General features: G+C 36.2%; 1 protein-coding gene across 1 annotated transcript in view; it reads right to left on the reverse strand.

The window, feature by feature from the left end:
* GPC5 (glypican 5) overlaps nt 1-21,645 on the reverse strand; it is a 1,347,921-nt gene that overhangs the window by 904,592 nt on the left and 421,684 nt on the right. Inside the window, exon 6 of the mRNA XM_029210190.1 lies at nt 12,086-12,206. Coding sequence (XP_029066023.1) covers nt 12,086-12,206 — 121 coding nt within the window. The remainder of the gene's footprint in view (nt 1-12,085; nt 12,207-21,645) is intronic.

Below are 21,645 nucleotides of genomic sequence, written 5' to 3' on the forward strand. Positions count from 1 at the left end.
AAAATTAGTTTTCTAATAAAGTTATTGTGTCCTTGGATGACATATAATAATTTTGCTACTCAATTTTCATCAATGAAAAAACACAATACAGTCAAAACTATGTATTTCATAATTGAAGTATATAAATAACTCACTTTGATATGTCTGAGGCATGTATCACATTTTTTAAAATGGGAAATTATGAAATTTAAACTCTGTACCAATTTTAATGGGTGCAAATCAAATATTTTGAAAACTCTTAAGAATTAGGTCTCGTTTCAACATCTATTAAGTGCCTTAAGAACATTTATTTTCTAGAAATTTCAAACTGCTCTTCTGATAATATGATTCTTTTACAAAGATCTTGAGAAGATTTTCTTATCATTAAGTTAAAAAGGAATGTGCACAATAAGAAGTCACTAGGATACAGTAAATAACTTGGTTTGTTATATATACCTAATAAATTCAAATTACTCTTTTATAATTAAAAGCTGACAAGCTCATTTGCTTTTATAAGATAAAAAGAAAAGGAGCATTAAAGGAAGTTAAATTAGTTTTACCATCTGTTTAATGAGTTTCAGACCTGGTTTGATAATATATTTCCAGATATAAAATTTCAAAATGATCATTTTCAGAAATAGTAACTGACCTGCCTTGTATAAAGGTATATAAATGCCTATTCAAACTCATTACTATAAAACTCATGATTTGTTTTATTTCTAATGAAACCAATTAAGTTTCCACGATATCAATGTGAAACACATAATGATGCAGAACTTATATTCATAGGACTTATCACATTTCTTAAGGTTATTACAATTCATATTTTCATTTTATCATAGGACTTTTACTTCGTTTAGTTTTTAATGAATCTTTATACAGTATTTACTTCACTTCTTCAATAACCTGTGCCTAAGAAACCTTCCCATTGATCCCCAATGACCATATTCCTCTCACAAGTCAGCCTACTTTCAAGGTGCATTCACTGCTTCAAAACTATAGGGGGCCATCTGGTTAAGTGCTGCTGAATTGCAAGAAACATATCCAGAAACTCTTCTGCTCTGACGAAGTACGTCTTCAAAGCACATTCATAAAATGACATTCAAGTGATTATAGAGTACATTTACGGAGTCTGCAAAGCATTATGGGCTCATCATAACGCCTGCAGAAAGCTGAGAATATGCATGAGCCACTCATATGGCAAAGGAGTGCTACAGAAGATCATTAGATGCATTCCTTTTTGCATGCCAGACTTTGGGGTATTTGGAATCAAGTTGTGACAGCTGCCAGCAGAGGACGGCGCATGGCCCAGAAAATTGTGAATAACAAGAAGAGAAAAGCTGGATTGTTTGATTGGGAAGCGTTATGAACTACTATAACCCTAGGTTCCCAGAATTCAATGAGGGTGGTAGAACTATGAACCTGAATTAATATCCAGAAAAAGCTAGAGGAGGAGTTTCTCTGCAACGTTTAATCAGAGCAAAAAGATCGGCCAAGTCCAAACAGAAATATTAGCCAAGTTTGCAAGATATGGTTCAAAACACTAAACTCAGACTAACCAAGATATTTGGGTACAGAAAAAGTTGATTTTTTCTTCTCTAAAGAAGCGCTCTCATAGGTCAGTTGCAGAGTGCCAGGAAGAACACAGGAATACACGTGCCCTTCTTTGGGGGAAACTGAGACATAATGGATGACTATGAGATACAGAAAAAAAGAAACAATTTTTTTCCAAGTAAAAGTTAATAATAAAGCGTTTTTCTTAATAAAAATAGAATGGAAGAACTAGAAGTAAGAAAGAACCTGGGATATTGAAAGAACTGAAACAATGAGTGTGTATGTAGGGAGAGTAGATGTAACATCAGTGTAAGAAGGGGAGGAATTAGCTAATGAGGTTTGAGACATGGAAGACCAGATGATGCAGCTCCACATAAAACATGATGCAGTTTGTCTTTAGTTTTTTAAATTATATTTATGTTTATCAGAGTAATAAATATATTTAGTAAAAAACCAAGTAGTACCAAAAGGTCTATTTAAAAGAAAGAAAAAAAAAGCATTTCTACTCCCAAAGGCACTTTATAGACCATGTTTCCTGCTCCTGGTGAAAGTAATAAGCAACCTGATTGTTCTAGCATTAACCTTACATGTCTAAACCTTTATTAAATTGGCATTTATTTTGTTTCTTACTATCAATTCTTGGCAATATTTATTGATTTTCTGTTTATACCACCACAACCCACTTTCCTTTTTCCCATACAACTAATTTAATTTTAGCAAAGTTGTGATTACAGTAATAGTTTTATCTACAAATATTTTATTCAGTTCAGGGAAATAGTGTACTATGATTATATATCTTTTCATATAAAGGTTTTTGCTTTCCTATAATCTACAATTGCCATGGTATCTATCAATTTGCATAATTTGCCTTATATTTATCTAACTTTTTCCTTAAATGCTCTAGCAAGCCTGTCAAATGTTTTTTTGGTTTTTGTTTTTTGTTTTTTTGCGATACGCGGGCCTCTCACTGTTGTGGCCTCTCCCGTTGCGGAGCACAGGCTCCAGACGCACAGGCTCAGCGGCCATGGCTCACGGGCCCAGCTGCTCCGCGGCATGTGGGATCTTCCCGGACCGGGGCACGAACCCATGTCCCCTGCATCAACAGGCAGACTCTCAACCACTGCACCACCAGGGAAGCCTGTCAAATGTTTTTTTCATACATTCCAACACATTAAGTTAGTAATTTTTTTTTCTTTTTGGCTTGCAAAATTCCTTCCCACAGTCATCCTTTTCCCTAACCTGATGTATTCAACATCATGTTGCCTGGACCCCATATCTTCTCATTTCTTGATCACCCTTTGCCAACAGCTTTACACAGAAGGTATATAAAATATAAATTTGTGTATTCTTATCTCAAAAGCTTTTTAATCTATCCTCATACTTGATTTCCATTTTAGCTATGTATAGAATTTCAGGTCAGAAATCAGTTACCTCGTAATTTGAAGGTACTGCTTTTCCATTTTCTTCTAGTACTCCTGTCAGTAAGAAACTACAAATCTGATCCCCATTCTTCGTATGCATTTGTATGTATTTTGTTTGGTTTGTTTCTTTCACTGGAAGATTTTAATATCTTCTCTTCAATATTCATAAATTTCATAATTATTGTTGTGTGTGGTGTGTGTGTGTGTGTTCATTCATTGTAATGGTCACTTGGTGAGCTCAATCTGGAGTCAAGACTCTTCATTTCTGAAAAAAGTGATTTATTATTTATATGATAAACTCCTTCTCTCTATTAGTTTGGTTCTTTTCTCTGAAATTCTTATTACAAGGATCTCCTAGAGTAAAATTCTAACATCTCGTCATTCTACTATTTCCTTCTCTCTTTTTTGTTATTATTTTATAGAATATTTTTTGACTATATCTTGAAAACCCTTCTAATGAATTTTAAATTTTTATATACTTTTAATTTTTGAACTTCCTTCTTATTCTTTCATTAATTTTTTAGAAGCAATATATTAGTATTTTTTTAACATACAACCTATTCTCTCATTTTTTGGAGGATATTCATATAGCTTGTATATTTTCTTCTTCATACTCATCTATATTTTTCCATTTCTTTTTTTTTTTACATTTATTTTTTTCCCGTTTTCCTTCAGTGCACAGTGATCTTTGATTGTCCATTGATATTCGGCATCAGAAGCCAACTGGAAGTTATTGTATGTATATAGGGTATAATAGAGGATTTCACCACCATTCAATTAGATGATAAATTAACTTCTCAGTGGCTATAAGCCCAATCAGCATGTGGAAATATTTGTTCAAGAATTGATCAGTTTCTTCAAAGAAGAGTCATTTAATATTCTACATAAGTAGCTGGTACCTGCATGCTAGCATTCTGAAAACAAGCAGGTCAGTATCTCACTTTTCACTTAGTTCCTCTATTTCCTGTCTTGTGGTTCATTCTGTTCTATATTCTAGCGGTAGTTATGAGCCACAAATCTTCCTATAACAGCCCCCCCCCCCGAAAACACACCTCTAAACAACAAGGGAGAAAAAGGAGTTATTTCTACTTTTCAAATATTACAAATAATGCTGCTGTCAACATTCATGCACAAAATTGTACAAATGTACAATTTTTCTTGTACAAATGTACAAAATTAAGAAAAGAGTTTTTGTACAAATGTACAAAAAATCACCTAAATAAAAAATATAAAAGTTTTAGTGTCCAACATTCTCTCAATATGTTTGACAAACAGAAAACCTGCTGGATAAATGGCTCAAATCTTAATAGGTAATAATGATGTGGCAGCATCAGAGTAAATATAAAGTCAAATATTTACCCAACACAAAACAGCTACATGCTCTTTAAATAATAAAAAATAAATGGTCAATGGCCAACCCAAACCCCATTACTTTCAAAAAGAGTTTTGAAACTTGCATTTCCAGTTGATTGTCCACTAATTTAAAAGGTTGGTTTTATGCTGACCATTGATTTTTTTAATGAAATGGCCAATAGTGAAGTCAATGCATTATACCACACTTTCCAGAAAGCAACCTTCCCTTGACTTTACTCAGACCAAACTAATTGCTAAATTAGATGACCATTCAACGTTATTGAGTGCATTTCAAATACTTTCTTCTGAACCAAAAACTAAACAGGCTTTGGTCACTACTGCATTGCTAATACAAAATCAAGAAGTGACTGTCTTTCTGGAATATTAATAAAGTAGGCCTGGGGACATGATATTAGTGTGTAGTGGAGATCAGGAGGAAGGAGTCAGCGTGCTGTAGTGATTTCCTAAGCAAGGAAATGAGTTGGTAGAAGTGGAAGAAGTTCAGAGTCAGCTGACACCTCATGGTCAAATAGTTTGCAATTAGGAATTGGCCAACTGGCTCTTTGTCAGACTTATAAGCTATTAATAACAGGAAATGTTTTCCTAAATGCATTTCATAGTAGGTGATTTAATGAAAAAAGCTTGGACAGTTTTCATAATTCAGAAATTCTGAGATACTAATATCTTTTTAAAATTCTGTGTCATTTTTTTTTGTATTTATAAACACTAACCTTACAACCATACATTGAGATTTCAATTAGAATCTCATCTTAACCTATCATAGCTATTAAGTCACTATTTATCATATTGATATCCTAGGAACAAAATGAGATAAAAGAAAAGAGGCAATTTAACATAGTTTTCCCTACATAAAATAAGAAAGTCTCTCATCTCTTCTTGAGGCCATAGGTTGTGATTACTGAAATACACATTATAAAATATCTACGAATTTTGTGGTTTTAAGAAATGGTTATGATGATTGCTCTTTCTCGCATTTAAAAATCAAATTTATTTTATACATGAAGACATTTTTCTAAAGAAGTTTAGTCTTTCTATAAAAATGAATATTTAATAGAAACCGGTAATATCTTATATGTATTGGAATTGTTTGAAGACATACAATGTTATTTAAATCTACTACTTTTAACAACACTGTAACATTTATTGGTCTCGCAATAAAAGAATTATAGAAAATTGCTGTGATATTACTTTTTATGTTTCATACTGAAAGTAGGTAAAGTAATTTCTAAGCAGTGGGTCATTACTGTCCACAACTAACAGTGCTCAGCAGTTAGGATTTTAACCGCTGACATCATTTTCTTTGAAAAATGATAGATGTTATTTAATGCTTAAAAGTAAATTGCTGCGTAACTGTGACTTTTTGCTGACAGCTTTGCCCTAAACAAACTTAGTCAATATGACCGAGAAGTTTCAAAATAAGTTTGTTAGGAGAGACAATCTGAATTAAAATGTTCATACATTTCCTCTGTCAGATGTACTAAGAGGAATCAAGTGCTGTTTCCTATCGAAGGGCAATTCAGGCTGATGCAAACATCTAAGAAAGCTCATGTTAACCTTTTAAAATTCCGTCCTTTACACAATTCCTCACTGGAAGGCTAATAGCTACCCTATATTTATCACAGGTCGTTTCCAAAGGTACAAGCAATGTCCACCTTAAGCACAGGTTCTGGAATGTAGGAAACTGCAGGAATGTATCTCTGAGGGTTTGTATGGTGGCTTATCTAGAGAAAGATGCCAAAATCACAGATGGAGGGGAGCCGGAAATGGCTTCCCTCTTTTGTCCAAGGTCCCTGTTCCCAGTTCAGAAGGACTTGCAGAGGCAGTGAGGGGACTTCGAAGCGCCAGAAATATTCCCTGAGGACCAAACTATAATCCATAGTTATCCATTTATATTGAATTTTCTTGGCATTTTTGTTCTTGGCAGGACTTAAAGATAGGGCTTGTCCTAAACAATTAAATAAAATTAAAGCTGTTTTCGCTTTCTCTAGGAAACCTTGAAAAAAAATTTTTCATAAATTTATTTATCTTTATATATTTTTGGTTGCGTTGGGTCTTCATTGCTGCGCGTGGGCTTTCTCTAGTTGCGTCGAGCGGGGGGCTACTCTTTGTTGTGGTGCGCGGGCTTCTCATTGCGGTGACTTCTCTTGTTGCAGAGCACAGGTTCTAGGTGCGCAGGCTTCAGTAGTTGTGGCTCGCGGGCTCTAGAGCGCAGGCTCAGTAGTTGTGGTGCACGGGCTTAGTTGCTCCGTGGCACGTGGGATCTTCCTGGACCAGTGTTTGAACCCGTGTCTCCTGCACTGGCAGGCAGATTCTTAACTGCTACACCACCAGGGAAGTCCTGAAAAATCTTATAAACTATTTTCTAATTAAAAATATTTATTTTGTCTAGTAGGTCTGTGTCTTTATTCCCGTCTTGCCCCTAGGTTCTTCATGACCATTTTTTTTTTTTTTTTTTTTTTTTTTTTGCTGTACGCAGGCCTCTCACTGTTGTGGCCTCTCCCATTGCGGAGCACAGGCTCCGGACGCGCAGGCTCAGTGGCCATGGCTCACGGGCCCAGCCGCTCCGCGGCATGTGGGATCTTCCCGGACCGGGGCACGAACACCTGTCCCCTGCATTGGCAGGCGGACTCTCAATCACTACGCCACCAGGGAAGCCCTTTTTTTTGGGGGGGGGCATCCTTGGTGTACTCTCAGGTGACAGGAGCTCAGGCTAACATTTCTACTTTGGTTTGACTACTTTGGTTCCTAGAGCTCCATAATATTCCCTAACACTGATGTGTGGTCACTGCCATCTCTCACCTACACCCTCAATATGCAGGGAAAATTAAAATATATAATTTGCTTCACATATAAATTCCTATAATTTTCCTAGAGAAAAATTTAGCAATATTTATCAAAATACTTAAAATTACTAATGAACAGATTCTTGGTTACAACATTTAGAAATTTATCACAAGAGAAAAAAGTTGCAGAAAGATTTATGTATAGGGGATATACCTATTAGTAGTCTTTATTATCGTGAAAATTGGTAATAACCTAAATATCCAACTCAAGGTGCTTGAATTAAATAAAATTATAGTCCTACCATATGATAGAATATTCAGGCACTAGCAACCATATTGCAGAATATTTAATTCTGTGAAAAAAAATTTATGTGTTGTTAGGTGAGTAGTTTGGGACACAAAACCAAACGTACTCTTTGTTTTATTAAAAGAAGTCAAATGTATACATAAGTACAAAAAGGTCTAGAAGGCTTATTTCCTGAGGCTTGTTGTTTCGTAAGTGGTATACCATTTATTTTCTACTCTTTCTATTGGTAAAATTTTCTAAAATAATAAAATCTGGTTTATTATAACAGAGACATAATTCTTCAGTAAGAAAAAGTTAATGTTACTAAATATCTTGTCTGTCCAAGATCAACTCTCTAAGTATCTGCAAAGTACCACATACATGAAATAAATGATTTCTCCATTCGTAGATTTTTACGGTACACATTTTTCATAGAATTCTGCTGTTTTATATTCTCCTCTAATTGTTTTGGTACAAACTCTCACAAGAAAGTAGCAATCTCATACAGCCTCACGACTTGAACAGTATCTGTATACTGATGTTCCCAGATGTCCATTTCTAGTTCTAGGGTCGCCAATGAACTCTGCGCATGCCTCTGGGATGTCTAACAGGCATCTCAAATTTAAGAGAACCATTCATTTATTAATATCTGGTCAACTCCAACAACCAAACCCCAGATGCGCTCCACTTCCAGAATTCCTTTTTTCACTTCATGACATTATCATCCCCCCTGGTTATCTTCCTTATACTCTCTTTCTCTTGTCCCAATTTCCAATCCATCAACAATTCCTGATAACTCCACTTGCCAGATTGACCCGAATCCATCAGTTTCTCATATTATCCACTCTTCTTATTCTAGCCCCAATCAATTTCTACTCTTGCTCTTCAGGTCCATTTTCCATAGTAAAGCCAAAATTATCTTTATGAAACATAAATTAAATTCACCATACTCCGCCTAAAGCCTTTAAATGGTTTCCTTTCCCACTTAGGAGAAAACTGAAATGCCCCACCAGAGCCTACCAGTTTCCCCTTAATTCATTTTATGTTTTCTTCTCTTCTGTATTCATTCTGTTCCAGACACATGGCTTTCTCTTCGTTCTCTGAATACAATTAACCTACTCCTGCCACAAGTCCTTGAATGTATTATTTCCTCTGCCTCAAACACAGTTCTCCCCGGTTTTCCTATGATTCCCTCTCCCTTTCCCATGATTCCTTGTCAATCAGTATCAACCCAGCCGCCCCCCAACTTGGAATGGCCTCCCCAAGCTCTCTCTTCTTGAGTGCCTTTCCCTACCTCATCTGTTCAGTTTTCTTGATTTGTTCACATTTGTCAGCTACAGGCATTGTATTGTCCTTTTCCTTAGAATATAAATCCCATGACAGCAGGCTTGTGTCTGCTTTGTTCACCCATGTAACCTAAGTGCCTTGTGCGGAACCAGGCCCATAGTGGGAATTCAATAAGTATTAGTGGAATATTTTGAATAAATTAATGATTAAGACATTTGCAAAGTAAAATCCCTACCCACTTGTTTAATGACTCTAACTGCAGAGGTTACAGGGTAGAAAATGAGGTGTGCTCAATGGCAGGCCTAGAAGAAAGATGTTTGGGGGCTAACATATGGAGACAGTTTTTGCTAATAAATATGGCTGGCTTATTTCCATATACTTAGATATGGAAAAAAAAGGACAAGAGGAACTTTTGCTTACCCCTATGATGAGAGATGGCATTTTTATAGTATACTGTATTCTCGGCAAATGCATTTAATATCCATTACAATAAAAAACAAACTCCAAACACAAATAAGTGATCGCCTAAATCTACAGATTAGATTCTGAAATAGGTTCCTTCTTCTACTTCCTCCCTTGCTCCATACTTATTCTCAAATTAATAAATTCTCACTTATAGAAGACGGTTTTCTGAACCTTTTCAAACCTGACCCTGTGGTGGGTCTTTTTAACTGCCCCTGGATATTACAGCACAGCAGCCGTTCCCACTAGGACACACACATGTGACCAGCGGTCAGAAGTCTGGCAAAGTCAAAAATTTCTCTTCATCTCCAGTACAGCTGTCTTAGGAAAGAACATGTTCTAAGACATTACAAGTGAATATTGTACAAAATATGACTTTCTGCTATCTTCTGTAAAAATCTAAATTTCAATCATATCACCCTAGTAGACTTTAAAAAGATAGACCTCAAAGGTAGCATTTTATTTCATATTCTCTTGTAACTCTGGAAGGAAACTTAAGCATGAATAATTGGAGATCTGCACACTAATATAAAGATGAAAGAATGGGACTCAATTTAACATGGGTGCTAAAAAAAAGTGGAATTATTTCCCTCTGCCACCTTGAAAAGGATATGGCTTTGAAATCTATGAAGCAAGAAGGGTCAAATGTCATGCCAAATGGGCAACATATCAGTGAACCCTCCTGTGAAGAATTTTTAATAAACCCTACATTTTGAGTATCTACTTATTTCTTTGTGAATATGTTTTTTTTTACATGTACTCTTTTGTATATAGCAGCTCCATCCTTATTGCCTACAACAGGGTTTTCCATCTGTTTTTCTAATATATATATGTATGTGTGTGTGTGTATACATATACCATTAAAACAGTTTGAACACACACCCACTCAACACATATTTATGTATTTCTAAACTATATGCATGTGCTATTGCACTGTTACATATTTTATATACCTTCCTACAACCAAAAAAAAAAACCAAAAACTTAAAAAGGATGTGACAGAACAAATATACATTGAAGTTCTGTATTTCCTTTCTGCCCTCCAGTGGCTCAGCTTGTGAACTCCCTGGGGAATGCTTAGCCCACGTTGGAGACCACTAAGCTTTGCTGCCTCTCAGTGAGAGGAACCACTTTTTATTAAAGCTCTTTTGATTTTATGATCCATTGTGCACTAGAGTTTTTGAATAATACAGATCTACATACCATATTATAGCCCGTGATGCTGTGAGGTGCCACCTAGATGAAAGCATTTGTTCCTCTCGCTGTATGTAATATTGTTGGCTCTGACTCAGAGCTGAGTTAACACACCCTACCTCCACCCCACTAGCCCTCATCCAATCACTGGTCAGTGTGGGACAATGAAGACCCACCTCCTTGTTTCAACTCAGGACAACCTGAAAGAGGCCTCCCAGCTCCTGAGGTCCTACTGGGTTCAGGCGAGGCTTCTGTTAAAGCTACAACACAGTTCAGTTGCTCCCTCTGTGCCGTGCCCCTCCCTCCAGCCCCTTACTGACTGCAGGGCACTCTGCCGTGAAGCTCCTGCACACACATCTCTGTTTCACAGTCTCTTTCCCGGGGAACTCCAACAAAAACATATATACATCGGCATATACTTAGGAATCTAGTTTGTTTATGTGTCAAGTTCCTAATAGATTGTTTATTGGCCCACTGGAAATTTAAGAATTAAAAAATATCCTAGGGGCTTCCCTGGTGGCGCAGTGGTTGAGAGTCCGCCTGCCGATGCAGGGGACACGGGTTCGTGCCCCGGTCCGGGAAGATCCCACGTGCCGCGGAGCGGCTGGGCCCGTGAGCGGCACCACTTTTCTCTTATACTTTTCCTAATGGAACTTATTTTTGATTCTGCTCTCCAGGGTGAGAGCTCTGTTTTCCCAATGTACCAGCCGTAGAAAGAGCAAAGTAGCCATTATTGCCTCCTGAAAAGGAGAAATCTCTGGTATTGGACACAAGCCCCTATATCTTGCTTTGCTCAATCTGTAGAGACTCCCATAAAAATGGAATCCTAAGAACTGGCCCCATATAAACTTAAGTTTTGCGGAACAGTTATGAGAAGCATACCAACGACTCTGGAATAATATCAATAAAAACTCAGTACTATGCTTAGGTATAGATTCTGACATAGAACACTAGAAGTCAGTGTCAACTATCCATACAAAGTTTTGCTTAGAAAAAATTAAAATATAAATTGTTATAAAAAGACTAATAACTTAAAAAATAGCCCTTCTTAGCCCAAACCCCAACAGATGCAGAATGGAAGGTGGTTTTTACAACATGTAATATAATATTTGGCTTTCATTAATCAAATAGTTTGATGAAATATTCCTTTGACAGATACCTTCATGCTTTACTTGCCATGTATTAAAAACAGCAGTATATACTCAATTAAATAATATTATTAAAGATAAAACAAGTATTTCATAAACAACCATTAGGTAACATGTAAAAGGTGATACAGGAAATAAATACAAGAAATGCATGTGATTCATTTATGACTTAACTTTTGTTGAAAATGCAGCAAAAACCTTCACAGCAAGGCTCAGAAAGTTGCCTGGAAGGTGACTTTGGCATCTTCCATGCTCTTCTATGTGTTTTCTTTGTTGGTGACAGTAGTTCCCACGTCTAAAGCTTATTCGTTAGGGATGAAGCTCATCCCGAGATTCTCATTATTTACTGAAACCCTGAAACCATGGTTCCTTTTACAGATAGATATTATCCATCCATTAAAATACTGCTGCACATTGACTGTATATGAAAATCACTCAACCAAATACTTCCAAAACTCTAGATACAAATAATTTACTCCAGTACTCAGTTTCAGGTAGGATTATCAGATAGGATTAACAGGTTGATGACATATAATGGAAAGTCATCATTCACTAGTTATCACTGAGTATACCAATAAATAGAGCATTGGCACTTACCTGAATAACATGCTTCAGTTTATCAATAATCTGATTTATCACAGGATCGGTTCCTTTGACTTTGACTTCGGGATTTCCAGACTGGGCTTTGATTCCATTTCCAACCACACGCTGAGTATAGCTAACAAAGTGAAAAGTGAAAGGTACATGACTTAATAATCTGGTCACAGTATTATCTGCCACAACTTTTTGAACAGATTCGAGTTCAGAATCTTACTCCTTCAAGAGTATAAAATAATGTATTTTTTCTTGGACCAGAACCTGGCACAGCTGCAATGTTTTTTCCTGGTAAAACACTTAGCATGCAAATACAGACTATTCTATTGTTATCCTCTCAAAAGACCCAACCAAAAATTGTGTTTTTAATACTACTTACCAATATACTAAAAACAGTTAATATACATCTCACTTTGTTACCAATCTTTGCTGAATTACACACGTCTGAATCCATATCATCTGGGTCAATTCACTTCATTTTACACAGTATTTAGATGAATCACAGTAATATTTTTTTACATACTGGACTACAAAAGAAATACATATACACATATACACATATATATGTCACATAATGTCAACTTAGTACTCAAACAAATATTTAGATTCATCAGTCACAAAGATGTATTAAGCACCCCCTCCTATATTCCAGTCCTATACTACATGACTGGGGTTATAAGGAGTTATAAGACTCAATTCTTATCCTCACAGCACTCATTATATACCTGGGAATATAATGTATCAGTTAACTTGTTCATTCATGCATTCATTCATTACATTATATTTAAAAGTTCTTACTAGATTCCAGCAATATAACTACCTTTATTTTCCTGACAGTGTGGTGTAGCATAATGACAAGTGAACAGTTAAAGCGCAGCAGTAGGAATGAAGGAGACGTTCAGTATGTGGTAGGGATAGCAAGAAGGAAGAGTATATGCCAAGTGAGAGGGAGGGATAACACAAGTAGTAAACATTGAACATATGGAGAAGTTTATTTGGACCAAGGAGTTATAGCTTGAGGCAGCCCTTGAAATATTAAGGTAAGGATAGGTCTTGGATGTAGTTAATGTGCTCCCCAGGGCAAAAGATGACATCCCAGCATGGGAAATCGCAAAGGCCCGTGAGTAACACACACAGGGAAGCATAACTAGGCTTTTATTTACAAAGGGAGAGAACAAATGGTGGCAAGTAAGAGATGGGGGACATGCCCTGGAGGTTCCATCCCCTCTATGTTTAAGACTTTCCTCTGAGTAAAATGTTGCTTACATTAAAGTATCATGATAAAGTGGCCTCACAGACTTTTCAGGAAGCATTTTCCCATAATTTGTAATGTAATATCCCTTCTCTGTATTTGAGCAGAGTATCACAGTTATGCACATGAACCTTCGGAATTTTCTACAGCAGTGGAAACTCTTTGAAAAGATAAAAAGAGGTTCCACTGTTGAGAATATGGCCAAACAAAAGGAGTTTCAAGTAATATCCAGTTATTCCCAATATTACGCATACCCAATGATCAATTTTCAAAAGCAGATCAAACAATTGCTAATTATGTCCTTCCAATGATAGTAAACGATGGAACTCTTTGATATGGATAATACCAATTGGATGTTATAAGAATAATGATATTAATAACTCTTTATTTTTAAAACAACCTTGAACTCGTTTCTTTATGCAGAAATAGAGGGTTTTAGAGTTAGGTATTCCAGTGTAAGTTAGTAACTTAGCAATATATACCAATAACAAATAGTAGAAGGAAAACAATTATGCATATACTATTAATGTGTACTAATATTTTTTAGTTAAGAAGAATCAAGTAAATTATAAATATTAGGCTTCTCTTAACTTCTCTGTAGCACTATTATATATTTCTTCCAAATATTTCAAGTAGATTACACATGTGGCTCCCTTATTAGTGTGATTATTAATAATAATGATGAATAATGTGAATAAATAAATGGATAAATGATGACTATGACTCAGGCATTGTTTTAATTACTTTCTTTGGAGTCTGTCAGTTCATCTCAGTGACAATCTTTGTTGCAGCCATGAGAACATGCCTCATAGGCTTCAAAATATTGGAAGTGTCATTGACCAGGGCACCTGCCGCTTTGCTCTGAAATCTATTTGTTTGTCTCCTCCAACCAATGACTGAGTGCAGCAGAGATACTAACACAGACCCATCACTGGAAGACATAGCTTTCCCCTAATGGTCAATTTTGACTCAGGATTCCCTGCAGCCCCTGCTAAACCTGCCTTAGACGGCACCTCATGCCGAATGCTTCCACTCCACCTTGCTTCCCTCTCTCCTTCACTCCGGGTCACGTTTGCTTCATGGCCAACAGCTCTTCCAGCCTTACCCAGATTCCTCCCCGTTTTCACTCATAGGCATTTCACTTAATAAAACTCCTCTTGTGTTTAGTCCTTCTTTGGCATTTGCTTCTTGGAGGACCCAGAACAGTACACCATATAATATTTATACGATAATTATTCCCTATCTGTAGACTGGGGATCTAAGATTTGAATAGGTTAAGTAACTCTCCCAAGGCAACACTGCTGGTTAAATATACAGCAAGGATATGAACACAGGGAATGTGAGCTCTAGATACAATCATTCAATAATTATGAATGAAAACTCCTGAAACCAACTAACATAAAGATACAATTAGCTTGGTGCAAGGTGTTTGTTTTTTTAATTGTTTTGTTTTGACTTGATTTTTTTTTACTCTAACTATAGCATTTCAAAGTCTTCACTGCTTCTAATTAAAAGGGATATACTATTTTCTTCAAAAACCTCTTCAACGAACAGTTGTATATTACTAGATAAAGAGTGAAATAACAGTTGCTGGCAGGGTGAGACTGAACTAATAGACTGCAAGTTTGCCTTAAGATTTTCCTTTGTTTCACCTGAAATACAGACATAATGCCAACAATGGAAACTGAGACTCCTCTCTTAACTTTAAATAAACACTTACTTGGTTCACGTCTTGATTTATTCATAGACCATGAAACTTTCTTTTAACATTCAAGAATATTGTTCCACATTAATCCAAAGAATTGCTTATTTTTTGTTCTTAATTATTACAGTAAATAACTCGTTAAATTTATCAGAATTACAATTGATCAATAATCTCCTTCCCAGCTAGTATATTATCGAATAGTTCAGGATCACTATTCTTATGTATCATCTAAGTAAGAAAAAAATATTGCAAAGCAGGGCATTTAAGATACTTTAAGTGAAACATACTTTAATAAAATTATTCTTTTCTGTTTTTGTAAGGTTAAGAAGAACCACAGTGCAATAGTGATATACACACACCAGAATGATTTAAATGAAAAAAGATGATACCAAGCATTGGCACGGATGTAGGGCAGTTAGAACCCTCTCTCCTTGTGGATGGGAGTTTAAACTGATATAAACCACTATTTGACGTGTATCCAGGTATATACTAAACAATGTTTACCAAAAGAAAGGTATAGAATTTTCGGAGAAGTACTATGCAAAAGAGCACCCAACTGGACAAAACCCAAATATCCCTAAACATTAGCATGGGCAAATAAATGGTAGAATATTTACATAATGTCATACTATATAGCAATGAGAATGAGTGAATTACAACTATATTCCAAATCTTATAAGCAACATATGGAACATGTGCTATGATTCCATTCATTAAAAGTTAAAAACTAATCAATGATGTTCCAAATCACCATAAGTACTACTCTAGGAGATAGTGTGCAGAAGCTTGAAGGGGGTTTCTGGGGTTCTAGTAATATGTTTTTTGATTTGGATCCTGGCTCCACAAGAGGACTCATTTTATATTAAAAAAAAAAAAAGAATTGAACTGCATAGTTAAAATTTGGATACCTCACTGTATACATGTATTTTCAACCTAAACAAACATTTACGTTGAAAACTTCTCGTGTTCTTTTTCTCAATATGCATACAACAGACAAATTTGCATTGAACAATGTATAAATAAAAGATCAACATAGGTATTTTTAACACGGGCTAAATGGTTTTGTCATCATAAAATTAGTAATTTAGGCTCCTAGTCTGACACAAAAACTCCCTGCAGACTTTAATTTGCATGCAAAAAATACAGTTACTAAATCAAATCAAAGTTTTTCCAACAGACTTCTTATATGAGTTTTTCTCATTATGAAATTTTAATAAATCATTAATCACTCTTTTTCCTCCTACATGTACAAGTAATGGATAAAACATTTCAAGGAACCCTACAGAGGCTTCTTGACTTGAAAAACTGCTCACATTTCAATGAGAAGGAGGGAACAAAACACACACAAAAAAGAGGCAAATTTTTTGTTAGAGAAGTAATAGACCCACCATCTGTGCCTGTTTCTTTTAAGCAGGTCTGGGAATGGATGACAGCAGTTTAATAGGAATACTCATTCCACAAGTTTGACTTGCTTCTCATTCACATGGCAAAAAGGCAAGTACGGATATATTTACATTCTATAAAAATGTTTTAAAATGATGATTAACAAGATTCCAGTTCTCTTTGTGTTCAACAGATGAAATATTAAAAAGAAGTGCTAATACATCTACACACGGTATGTCATTAGGAAGTCATTTCTCCTGACATTACCAACATTTCTTATTTGAAACACACCATGCCCTCTTGGCTGATATTAATTTCATTTTCTTGGGAATGCAATAGAATTTGTTTCAGATTCACATCAAAAGTATGGTATTTTGACGTGCACTTATACAATTTCAGGTGGAAAATATATAAAATCTGTCCCTGGAATTCATCATGAATCATTAAAGTGATCTGTCTTAGAAGTTTTTGATAGCTTCACTGGGACAAGATATAAGAATATGATCATTGATCAGAGATGAGGAAAACACCTTATCAGGGGCTTTCTCTTTCTACTATTATTGCCAACTCTGTTAGAGATTCAAGATTGAGAACGGGGACCATGTTGGTGGTGGTGGTAATAGTAGCAGCAGTAGTAGATGTTTTGTTTATATCCTTTTTTCTGACTTGGTTAGGTGATGGTATATTAAAATTCCTTCCATTTCCAGAGTTCTGAGTCTCCTAATTTTAGGAGGTGTCTTTGACTCTGGTAAACACATTGCTGTCTCTGGTCTAAAGGTCTGGGAAGCACAGGGTAGGTATTCATCAGTGAACCCCTTCCTCCAGAACAAATTTTTCTTTCAAATCATCTCTGGGCCCCCCTTCTTGGTTTTGCTAGCAAATGTGAAGTAAGTACTAGTGATCTGTCTTTTGTGACTTTTTCTCAAATACCTGGGTGACACTGGATGCCACTGATGAATGCTGTTTTGTGCACATGCAGCTTCTATACAGCCCGTCTCCTTGACAGTGAAGGTCTTAATCTTCGAACTCTCAGAACAGATAGGAGTCATATGATTGATTTCGTGTGCCAGGTTTAAGAGAATAACCTTTCATGATAGGTAAGAGGACTACAGGGGATTTAGAGAATGCAGATATCTGTAGAATCAATTAAAAAAGATTCAACCTTCTGTGATTCCACTATCTCACTTCAACTGTTGAGCCACAAACTATTTTTAAGTTAATTTCTACCATTTATTTGACTTTATAATTATAGATAATAATGTCTAAGTTTGAAATATATGTTTCTGACCTTAAATAATGAAGTCAAAATAAATAGAATCGATAGAGACCTTATTATGGCCTTTATTATTATTTATAGATAACTAAGTACCTACTGAGGATATCACAGTTTGTGATATCATATGGAAAACACTCATAAACATTATTCTAATAAGGTAATGTCATGCTTTGTATAGCAATCAACAAGGAATTTTTAGCAGATCACTACATATAACGTTATATAAATTTCATCTCACCAACCTTTTGATAGAGACATTACAAAATCCTAAAAGCCCCTAGAGTCTTACACAGTTTTTTGTACTGTTTTGCAAATGTAATTGGCACCAACATTAGTTAAACTTCAGACATGAAACTAACAACTGCATCAAAATATACTTTAAAATTAGTTGCGAGATACAATAATTCTCAGATTATCAACATACCATGCAAATGAACCACCCAGGTATTACCTACCAATACATAACACAATAAAATCAGAGAGAAAGAAACTTGGAATTTCAGAGCATACGGGTTTCCTGGGGCCACTATAACAAACTACCACAAAGTAGCTGCTTCCACAATCCTACACAGCAAATAGGAACACAGATGAGCAATTTACAAATAAACACCAATGAGAGGGGGAAGGGCAGTCATAATGGTAAGATATATTTTAACTGATGGGCAGTTAATTAAATATTTTTTAATATATTTATTAATCCTACCTTTAATGGAATCATTTTCTTTTTTCTTCCTTTACTTTTGGAAATTTGTAGCTTGTTTTTTTCCATAAAGGACACTCTGACAAATACAGTTTTCAAAGTTTGAATCCATCATCAGTACTCTACTAATTGGACAGTTTTGATATGTGGTTGGTCCATGTACTTTTGGATTGGGGGTGGGAATCTGTCAAGGAAGCCAACAAGCTCAGTATTATGTAGCTTTTATTGTAAATACTTCTGTCTGCTCTTATTTTAGGCATGACCAAATAAATTGGTTAGAATATTAATGAAAGTCAGACATAATAACATAAGAAGAACTACATGGAAAAAATGCTTATATATAACATATACATAATATATAATAATATAATATATAATGTATATACATATAAACATTTATATATACATAAAATAAACATTTAGATACACAATAATATACACATATATTTATATGTACTTATACACACACATACCCTACTGTTCCCGTATACACTTTCTTTACATTCATTTTCAATAGCAAAAAAGTGGACTTCCTGGGCCCATAAAAGAGATTTGAAATTTTAAAAGATTTGTAAATAATTTTTCTTAAGGAAAGTAAGCCTGTAGTAATTAATTAGTATATAGAAAACAATTAGAAGTTGAACATAACACATCCATTTGAATACCCAGTTTCAACCCTGTCTCCAATCCCAACTTAAAGTTCTGTCCATTTTGTGGTCTGTTGAATCTCAAAAAATAAAAACTGATAGGTTTCAAATGACAGTTATTATGGAGAGGAAGCTGGAGGAGGTGGGGAAATAGCTCAGCTTTCTGTCCATCCTCATCTTAACTACACCACAGCCAAATTCCTACTATCAGACAGTCCTGAAAAAACAATCCACTTGTGTAATGGACTCTAATTTGTGTTCACTTGCATATATGAGAAAATTGCTTCTCCAGCTATTTCTTGGCAAACCCGGTTATGCGGTGCAAAAAAACAGCTGGACCTAGTTCCATAGACAGAACTCTATGTGCCTAGGGACTTTCAGATTCCTACAGTTGTGATTCCTCTCTGGACACACTTGGCTGACTCAGTATGTGAAAAAGCTGCATACACAGAAGGCGGGAGGTTTCTGATGGCTGGCAGAGTCCAAACAGAATGGGTGTTTCTGGTCCAGATGACCTGGAGATTCTGTACCTCGAGGCAAATTTGGCCAACCTCTCCCTCACTCTCTGTGCTTTTCCTCTACTTCCCCTCTTTCAGTCATTTAAATGATTTCTGCAAGGTCCTTCGGTTTACACCCTGTTCCTCCTGCCTAGAAACTTCTATCTCTTTCCCCAGTCACTACACCAAGCTTTAAAAGGGGTTTTGCTAATGGGATTAAATCTGAGATTCTGAGATAGAGAGATTACCCTGGATTATCCATGTGGGCCCCAAATGCCCATATGGCATGTATCCCTTTAAGTGGAAGACAGAGGGAGATTTTTGGTTTTGGATTTTTTTTTAATTAATTAATTTTATTTTTGGTTGCGTTGGGTCTTTGTTGCTGCACATGGGCTTTCTCTAGTTGTGGTGAGCGGGGGCTACTCTTCCTTGCAGTGCACGGGCTTCTCATTTTGGTGGGTTCTCTTGTTGCAGCGTACCGACTCTAGGCACGTGGGATTCAGTAGTTGTGGCATGCAGGCTCAGTAGTTGTGGCTCACGGGCTCTAGACCGCAGGCTCAGTGGTTGTAGCGCACGCGCTTAGTTGCTCCGCTGCATGTGGGATCTTCCCAGACTAGGGCTCGAACCCGTGTCCCCTGCATTGGCAGGCGGGTTCTTAACCACTGCACCACCAGGGAAGCCTCTGGTTTTTGTTTTTTTACAGAAGTAAAAGGAGAAGGCAATAGGACCACTAGGCAGGGACTGAAGTGATGCTGCCACAAACCCAAGAATGCTAGAAGCTTGAAGAGGCAAGGAATGAATTCTCCCCTAGAACCACGGCCTTAGTGCAACTTGATTTGGGCCCAGCGATATTGATTTCAGACTTCAGACCTCCAAAACTGTTAGCTATCACATTTCTGCAGTTGTAAGCCACTCACTGGTAATTTGCTAGAGCAGTCACAGGAAACTAATACAACTAACTGCCAACTAGGGTGTCTCTTCTAGGTTGTTGGCTCTTGTAACTATTGCTTGCTAACACTTTTTTTTTCTGGGATACATGTATCATTATTTTAATTAAGTAATTAACTGCACAATAGTTAGTGCCTATAACTCCCTTCTAGACTGTAAATTCTTTTTTTTTTAACATTTTTATTGGGGTATAATTGCTTTACAATGGTGTGTTAGTTTCTGCTTTATAACAAAGTGAATCAGTTATACATATACATATGTTCCCATATCTCTTCCCTCTTGCGTCTCCCTCCCTCCCACCCTCCCTATCCCACCCCTCCAGGTGGTCACAAAGCACCGAGCTGATCTCCCTGTGCTATGCGGCTGCTCCCCACTAGCTATCTACCTTACGTTTGGTAGTGTATATATGTCCATGCCTCTCTCGCTTTGTCACAGCTCACCGTTTAGACTGTAAATTCTTGAGGTCAATTAGTGTGTCTGTCTTAATGATCCTCTAGTTCCAGGGCTTGACAAAATGCTTTGAATATGAGAGCTTAACACATATTTGCTACCTGAGTGCATATATGACTGATACAAAAGTAGACCAAAAAATAACTTTCAGGAGCTAAGTTATCTTTTCCAGAACGGTTTCTTATGAAATTCCTCAATGTTCCTGAATTTGGTAACAAATCCCATGAATCTGTAACTTCATTTTAATGCTGATGTGGTCCAGTTTTAAATAGTTTCTGAATAGCACTTTTTAATGGAGTCTCATCCAAGTTCTCATTAGAAATAAAAATAAATGAGTAAAACAGAACAAACAACATAAACACTAAATCCTAAAACTGACACTCAATATGTAAACTAACTGTAAAAACAATTAAGTTAAACCTTCCTATCCGTATTTTACTTCACAGGAGGGAAGAATTTCCTCTATATAAAATCTGGTAAGATGGCAGTTGGCTCTCCGTAGCCTGTCGCTGAGTCATTCCTGCAGGAGCCCTGAGAGGCAGCAGTTGTTCTTCTACAGCCCCAGTCCTGTTTTTCTGAGGGGCCTAATATAGACTCCTTGAGAGACTGAAGCTACAATAAAAGAACAAGATGCAGCAAGATCCTGCCAGGACCTGGAGAATATTTCCCTCAAGAAAAGCCTTGTTGGGTGAAGCAACAGAGGAG

Source organism: Monodon monoceros, unplaced genomic scaffold (genome assembly GCF_005190385.1).
Source record: "Monodon monoceros isolate NGI ecotype Baffin Bay Population unplaced genomic scaffold, NGI_Narwhal_1 Super_Scaffold_8, whole genome shotgun sequence".
Taxonomy (NCBI): Eukaryota; Metazoa; Chordata; class Mammalia; order Artiodactyla; family Monodontidae; genus Monodon; species Monodon monoceros.